Source organism: Brienomyrus brachyistius, chromosome 10 (assembly GCF_023856365.1).
Source record: "Brienomyrus brachyistius isolate T26 chromosome 10, BBRACH_0.4, whole genome shotgun sequence".
Lineage (NCBI taxonomy): Eukaryota > Metazoa > Chordata > Actinopteri > Osteoglossiformes > Mormyridae > Brienomyrus > Brienomyrus brachyistius.
The window spans coordinates 14,789,763-14,798,106 of record NC_064542.1 but is presented as its reverse complement, the minus strand read 5'-3'; the positions used below and the strand labels follow the sequence as shown (position 1 = coordinate 14,798,106).

Here is an 8,344-nt window from a genome sequence, read left to right as displayed (position 1 = left end):
GTACGTCTTTGGAGAAAACAACAAGAGAAAACTGGAATATGAAGAGGAAACCTGCATGCCATTGGGTGAATGAGCAAATTCCACATTCAGGCAGGTAGGATTCAATCCCCCAACCCTGAAGGTATGAAGCCACAGCTTGAGACCCCATTTACTCCAGGGGCACCAGACTGTGACCCATTAACCTGCACTCACCTGTACACGTGTCTGTCTGTCGCATAAAAAGCAAGATGGGACAGAAGGACAACTGCCTCACAAAGATGAATTAAGAATCAGTTACATTCCAGACCAGCGTCAGAATGTCCAAAAGTCAAAGCACACACACAACACACTTTAAGGCACTTTTAATAGGAAAATCTGCACTGCCAAACATGGTATTATTGACAGCTCCACCCAGATGAAACGCCCCCGATAAATAACCATACAATACAGAAGGATAACTACCCCCCCCCCCCCAACAAGCCAGACCAAACCACACTGAATTTTTTTTATAAACAGGGATGCATACACCTGGCATGCAAGTACACACTCACCTTTAAGAATAATTGTTATAACACCGCGAATGTGTACTACATTGTATGTGCATTTGCACTGCAATGACAAGAATTTATCATGTATTTTAACTTTTAGACCACAAATGAAGTACGAATTAGGATATAGATGTTAAAATGCACAGTAATTTCTTGTCAAAGCACTGTAAACGCACATCAAATACGCATTTGCATTGTTTCAGCAATCAGTTGCAGCCTGTCTAGCGCTTAAAGGTGAACGTGTACTTGCTTACCAGTTTAGTGCATCCCTGAATATTAAGCATGTGATAAACTTTATCTAGATACTGGGGGAACAAAGGTTGCATCATTTTTTCCTCGTGTTTCCAAATTCACAGGTGCCTAAGCCAGCAATAATCAACCCAGATTTTCTTTTTATTTCAGCCAGTGAAGTTACAGTTGAATTTAATTACCTGAATGATTAAAATACCTGAATCCAAACAGGATATAATTATGATGATAATAAAAAAATCAGTTTCCTGACTGGAAACATTCTGGAAATAGAAGGTAAAAAAAAAAACAGAAAGGGGAGGTGCTGAAAACTGAAAATGGGGGACATTAAAAGAAAACTTCAAGGACAAGAGAGAAACTGTACGAGGTAGATCATCCCGCTAAGTTTCCGTACTTTGTGGATGTGTGAATGTTTTTTTGAAAAATTTAATTTGCCATTAAAGTGTCTCAAATGTCACAGCTGATGTCTTTGAAGGAGCATATAAGAGTTAGACTGACACATCTCACATCGTGAGCCAAAAGTCACGTGACAGGAGATGAATGATAATGGTCAAATGGGTCATATGATCACCGAGCATGAAGGCACATTGTTTTTCCAGTGTTTCCCGCCCCCCCCCCCCCCGCCTTCGTCTTCCACCAAGATGGATTTTCAGCTCATCAGAAAACTGTAAGATGGAACAAGACACAAGGCCATTATGAATGAGTGAAGGAGGACATGCATTCATTCACTGCTGGCTCCTCCTTCTGGATCAGGTATCAAGCACAAAAATACTGATTATGCCAACACCTACTGCTAACGATAAAATAATAACGAGGTGATAATAGTCCATCATCCTTATGTTCAGGGCTGTATAAAGACCTGGCTAGGCCCCAGAATCATTCTACCAACATTCAACAGCGCCCCCCTCTCCTAAACAAAGCTACTAATTCGTTTAAGAGCAGAAACCTGCTAAATGTGCATTGATCTGTTTTGCAGTTTTCACAAAACATCAGATTCAGTGATTATGCCCCAAGTCATGCTCACCGGCCGCAGACTTGTCTGGGCCCTAGCATTTGGGCCCTGAGAGTCTTCCCCTCTCTCCCCCCTTAGGGGCAGCCCTGATTATCGTTAAAAAGTGCATCCAATAAGCCTCCCTCCAACAGCATGGTGACTAATGTAGGTGAGTTCGGCTAAGGTAGGACGACGACTGACCTGTATGGATACCCATAGTACTTGCTCCTGAAGACGGACAGCAGCCAGCTGAAGAACAAGGCGACGAGGGCGATGCCGGCCACACACATAACTGGGGGAGGGAAAACCACGTACGTTATTCGCTTAATCCATCGCATCACGTGCAAATACCCATGGAATCGGCTGAATTTCCAAGTACAAAGAACATTAAACCGCTGGATCAGCGGTGATTGATCAGCACCGCGTGTCAGCCACTGGTGATTTGGCGTAACCGTTTACACGCTGGAGACACACCTATGAAGCGTCTCCCATCATCTTAATCCACTGTTTACACAGGTAGCATTTTTCAGTGGCAGCTCGCCACACCAAAACTTTTCCCTCCATGGCAAATGAAATAAATAAATATATAAACAAACGCATCTAAAATCGATCGTCTAATCCAGATCTTTGGTGACTTGCTCGGGTAGTCCGATGCCTGTCACCTCCCTGTGTGCACTAAAGAATTCAGCAGCATTAATTGGCTACATAAGCTGCCATTTAGCAGAGACACTTATAAAGCTCCAATGAGCTTTAGCAACTAAACAAAAACAGTTATAACTGTCACTGAAAAATAACAAGTTATTTTATGAAGTAGTATGGTCTTAAGTGGTTGTTTAACTTACAGAGGTTAACACACAGTAATTAAAACAATAAAACAAACCCTATGTTACAACAACGGTGTGGTGTCTGTATTTCTTTTCAGCAGTATCACCCCCCCACCCCCCCCCATGCCAAACCTGTTGATCCACAGGAAACACTGCAGTCCATTGTTGCATCTCCCAAAGGCCCTCAGGTGCGATACAGTAGCACAATATACAACTTCAAATCATATATGCAAGACAACTACAACCGTAATAAAGCAGCTTACTTTTTCTCTTGCCTATGTCCATATCAGACGTGGCAGCCTCGAGGAGGAGAACCACACCCAGGGTGATGGCGGCATCTCAGAAGCTGCGTTAAGGGGGACATCCACGGGAAGGAGAGGAGTCGAGAACGCAAGGAATAGCAAGCAACATAATTGCTCTGAAGCGGACAAAAGGGTCTTTTAGTTATATTCTCTTTTTAGTTATATAAAAGAACAAAAACACAATCCTGGTGGCTGTGCTCCTCCACTTCGTTTTACCCGATAGCCCCCCCCATGTGAGGTCCCTGCTCTGCCGCTTAAAGGATACTGAAGAGGAGGACGATGTGGGTTTCCGCCACAAACTGCGCCTGGCTGCTGCTGTGTATGTAGTTCTGGGTGTGGAGAAGGGAGCACAAGACAGACTGGTGATCAAAGCTCGATGGCCCAGGAGATGGACAAGGAGTTAATGATCTACACAACCTACGAGGTTAGAAGCCGATACCGACAAACCTCGGCGCACGGGTCTCAGTGCACCTCCCTGGGTGTCAGGCACTCTGAGCTCAGTGACCCATGTTGTCCAGATACCCCCAACACTGGGCTACTAAAGCTTTAAAATCGGTGTCTCACCACTTGCCCTGTGCTGGGGTTCTTGTGGGCGTAGGGAGGTCCTCGGATGTGGTTCCACATTTGCCCAGAGGTCATGATCAGGACCACGCTCTGCAGGAGGAAGGGCGCGCAAACCTGTGAGGAGATTCTACAGACACCAAAGTCTGCCCAAAACCCTGACAGGCAATGGAACCCGAGTCTGTGGAATGACACTGTTGCCTGATGGCAGCTATTTTGCACAATTTTTGCTGCAGTTTCCTAATACAAAACCATTTGATTAGATCCACATTCACCTTGGGTCTCCAATGGAACCAAGATCTCCACAAGAAACAAGACAACAGAATTATATTCCTTTGTTAATGAACAGGCTAATTAATATTTACATAGAAAACAACTATTAAGAAGAGAATAAATAGAAACAAATAGAATAGCGATACTTTATGAATCCCTGTGGAAGCCATTTATAACTTTGGGGTGTACTATGCATTTTGGCCACTTGGGGGTGTATTGCATGGTGTGATCTGATCACGTGAGGATAGGTGGGTATGAATGGGTGTTTTCCGCTTGGACGGTGTGGATGGCGGAGGGAACACCGTAGCACCTGTAGAGTAGACAGCATGGTACAGACAGCACGCTGCCAGCACATTATACAGCACAAGTGTTGTAGGTTAAAGCAAAAGGTCCTTTTTATGTGAACCGAAGATTTGGAATAAACGGGAACATCACCCAACTGCAGCGACCGCCTTCTTGCTCTCCACAAGAAATACAGATATACATGCAGGTGAGAGCAAACGTGGGGACCACAGCACAAGGTGAACCAGTGTGTGAGGCCCCCGGAGCCTGAAGTCAAGGGCCTCGTAACTCCATGCAAAGGCACCAGCACTGGGAAGGACAGCATGAGCAATAGGGAAGGTTCTCTCCACCTACCAGTGCTGCAAAGCCCCAGGTGGTCCTGCTAAACAGGAAGTCCATGTTGTTGCGGCGCAGATACACCAGGCTCCCGATGGCCGCCAGCAGGAAGCCCAACATGAGCGGCCCGGCGTAGTTCGGTGGCCGGATGATGCGGATCTGGGCAGGAGCAGACATGCTGAGCTTGAGCCTTTCGCTTCCCGAACCCTAGACGCTGGACCCCAGACCCCAGACCCCAGCCCACCCGCTAATCGTCGCAACACCAGCACCTCCTTATTACTGACAGAAGCACAAACTCGCCCAGTTAATTATTCTGGGGGAAGCAGGTAGTAATTTGTTGAAAGGCCTCCAGGGAGCGGTATTGTGGTGCCCTTGAACTGTGGGTACTTATTCTCAATTATACCAGCAAAATACCCCACTTAAAAAAAATGAACCTGATGATTCAGAAGAAAACATCAGATAACGAGCCTGAACTGAATGACAGCTTTCCCCTGTTCTAGTGAAATCTGAGCATCATGAAGGGGGTAGGGATCTGAGCTCTTACATGGACGTCGGTCCGGTCGGCTATCCAGCGGGCGATCTGCTCCGCCCCGAAACCGCGGATCTGCAGCTCGTAGGTGTCGGCCCGCTTGGGCTTCCCCTTCGGCGGGAAGTGGATGAACGTGGGGGCGGAGTTCATGTTCAGCTGGGAGGAAAGGTAGCAGAAGGCTTGAGAACGGGTGCGAAAGCACTGAACTGCCAGTCAGCGTCATTCACAAGCTGCAGCCATTCCACTGGTGTCACATGACCAGTCACACATCAACACCACACAGTGATTCTTAAGCCAGCCCAGGTCACCCAGCTAGTACAATTTACATTGTGTTCCACTGACGCACCTAAATTGATTTCTTATCTGATTAAATGGCCCTTGATTACCTGGCTATGGCATGCAGGTTCAGATCTAGAACAAAAACAGGGGACCTGAGGCCAAGACCGAGATCCAGCCCCAAAGCACATTCAATGATGCTAGGTGTGATGCAGCCGCAGTAAATCGAGAAACGCTACCATCTGAAAGACATCCGAGCCTTCATCGAAATCCACAGTGACGAAGAAGATGCGGTTGGTGAATGCACTGGAATAACGCCAGGAGTTGGCCAGGATTTGGTATTCGTCGTCGGCCTGCCTGTGTACGGAAACACAGCTCAGCTTCCAGAACGGGGCAAAGTCGACCCCACAGTGAAAGCCCTGGTGGGAGTATGACATGTGTTGCAGTACGGGGGTGGTGAAGGGGGATATTGGGGTGTCAGGGGTCTCTAAAAAGTAGACTGCCCTTAAGAATTTGACCTTTTGCATATTGTAAGAAAATTAGGCTCAGATTAGCAAAGGCTGAAAAAATACAAAGACAAAAACTATTCAGCTACAATTCCATCCATCCATCCATTTTCCAAACCGCTTATCCTATTGGGTCGCGGGGGGTCCGGAGCCTATCCCGGAATCAATGGGCACGAGGCAGGGAACAACCCAGGATGGGGGACCAGCCCATCGCAGGGCACACTCACACACCATTCACTCATACATGCACAGCTACGGGCAATTCAGCAACTCCAATTAGCCTCAGCATGTTTTTGGACTGTGGGGGGAAACCGGAGCACCCGGAGGAAACCCCACGACGACACGGGGAGAACATGCAAACTCCGCACACATGTGACCCAGACGGAGACTCGAACCCGGGTCCCAGAGGTGTGAGGCGACAGTGCTAACCACTGCACCACCATGCCGCCCCTTCAGCTACAATTGAAGGATGAATAAACAACTTAAAATATTAATTCAGTGGGCTGTTTTTGTCATGTGCAAGGAAATAAGAATTATGTACTTTTCCGCATGCAGATGGAAAAATATTAAATAGCTTTTCCCCGATCAAACCAGAGACTTAAAAACCCTTGATAAAAACAAAATGGCCCTTACCTGCACACTCCACACTGCCTCTGGGGCTGGAGGGCAGTGAACATCACCACCACTGAATAGTTGCGTGGGAGAGCCTTGACGAAGCGCCGAAACTTGTCACCATTCATGCGGATCACTGGTCGCCTGCTGGCCCAATCCATCAGCTGACTGACTTTGTCAGACAGCAGTGTCTTTGTAACAAAACCAAGCCATTATTTTGGTGAGAGACTACCCGGAAGCTGAAGTGATTTTGAATTTCAGGTTGCACATTTTATGAAAATATATATTATATATCTGGAAAAAATTGAGAAACCACAGCACAATTTTTTGTTTCACTCATTTCTCAATTTATGAGTGTGCATCTGTGAATAATATATTTTATTTTCAAAACTGTAGCCTCTCTCTTCCCTGTTTCTCATTAATGAAGAGTTTCTTCCTTGCTTTATGGGTCTTCAGTCCTGCTTCTAAGAGCCTGATATGAACTGTCCTAGCAATGCACTTCACACCTGCACGGTCATCTCAGGCATTGGAAAGTTGCTTCTGCCCTCTACCTGGCAGGATTTTGGTTATTGCCAGTGTCTCCCGCTTCACCTTTTTCTTGTGTGTCTTAGAAATTTTACCTCCGGAAGCAGCCTGCCTCACAGTGTAGCCTCCTCCCAGCAGAACCAGGATTAAACCAAGATTTTAAAATGCAGTTTTATTTTCTGAAATATTGAGTGGTCACTTGATTTTTTTTTTTTGCAGACCTGTGTGTGTCTATAATCCTTGCACACACATTCTGCAGAACTTCAAAATATGCAAACCTATTGTAAACTACAAAACATCACACCCAACTGCTCATACTATACTGATTACAAAACAGATTATCATGCCACTGTCATACTTCAGTTCTGTGCTAATTCCGCCACGTGCAATTTGAAATCTTCGTGAATTGAGACTCATTAATCGCCGATGGTGCAAAGTTTAGGAAGCAGAAAAATTTAGGCCCTCCGTGTATCGGATGCATTGAGTTTCGCTTTATAAGGGTTACAGTAGCTTATTAATAAACTACAGAAATTATTAGCAAGGCAGAGAGTAGACTGCAGTTTAAAGACACACGGGCGCACGCTGTCGGCTCAGTTTACGATGATTTTAACTGCAAGGAGAGGAGTTCAAGGGCTAATGGGCAAATGAATGCCGCGCACAAGATTAGTATATGGACACAGTTACAAAGAACAACTACATAATCCGCGGCTTTCCACAGTTATAAACAAACGTATGCATGCAAATGGTGCAGGTTACGAGTAATGTTGAGTAATGTTTAATAGCTAACCGCCGCAAACAGAATCGGAGTCATTCAGCCTCGATAAGTGACGCCTGGAAGCAGAAAGAGATTCATCCAGCTACCTGTAGCCCACCATCTGTACGCCGCTGCCCTGCTAAATTAGCTAGGCATATTCCCGAGTGGACGACACACATTTTCGCGGAACACGTCATTTGTCATGTTCCGGCGACCGATTACCTCTTTCTTGACCTGTCCATCTGTATGCGTCCCGTAAAGTTGCAAAACAAGGAGCAATCCACACAAAACTTTCAGCGACACGTCCATATTTCCGTCGCAGGTCGACGGTAAAAGTTCCGCCTGTGAGCTATCACTTTTCCAACTCGCAACGATTGCAACTTTCTCATTGGCCATACCCACCGAAGGGGGAGCCAATAGAAGCCTGTTGCCGGAAGAGGTCGCGTGGTTAAGCGCTGCTTTTTTGTGATTGGTCAGAATTGTGACGGGAGATTTTATTATGAAAAGCAACTTCGGTTGGCAAAAGATCCGCCTGCAAACGGTTTACTTAATACCGGGTCGCAGAATCAATTTACATCATGGGTTTTCGGCCTGAGGCGTGTGGAGCGGTTAATTTACGTCCGCAAAGACGTCTTGTGATGCCGGGTCCTCCCCCCCCCCCCGATAGAAAGAGAGGGATCGCCCCCACCGGAGAAAGTGTTAAAAACCGATGTCCACTATTATTTGAACGCTAGTGGAAAACGGTACGTACGTCTAGTCGATTTTTCTTGTGGCAGCTCGTGGTTTAGCGAAGGTTG

At 46.2% G+C, this 8,344-nt stretch overlaps 1 protein-coding gene across 1 annotated transcript; it reads right to left on the bottom strand.

Moving 5' to 3' along the window:
- Nucleotides 1–326: 326 nt before the first annotated feature.
- On the bottom strand, nt 327–7,933 carry LOC125750064 (magnesium transporter protein 1-like). The gene is made up of 10 exons (XM_049027353.1): nt 7,770–7,933; nt 6,290–6,459; nt 5,390–5,507; nt 4,890–5,030; nt 4,364–4,504; nt 3,458–3,547; nt 3,159–3,222; nt 2,855–2,929; nt 1,969–2,059; nt 327–1,441 (listed from the first exon to the last, which is right to left on the bottom strand). The coding sequence occupies exons 1-10, from the start codon at nt 7,854–7,856 to the stop codon at nt 1,426–1,428; spliced, it is 993 nt and encodes a 330-aa protein (XP_048883310.1). The 5' UTR covers nt 7,857–7,933; the 3' UTR covers nt 327–1,425.
- Between the last annotated feature and the right edge of the window lie 411 nt (nt 7,934–8,344).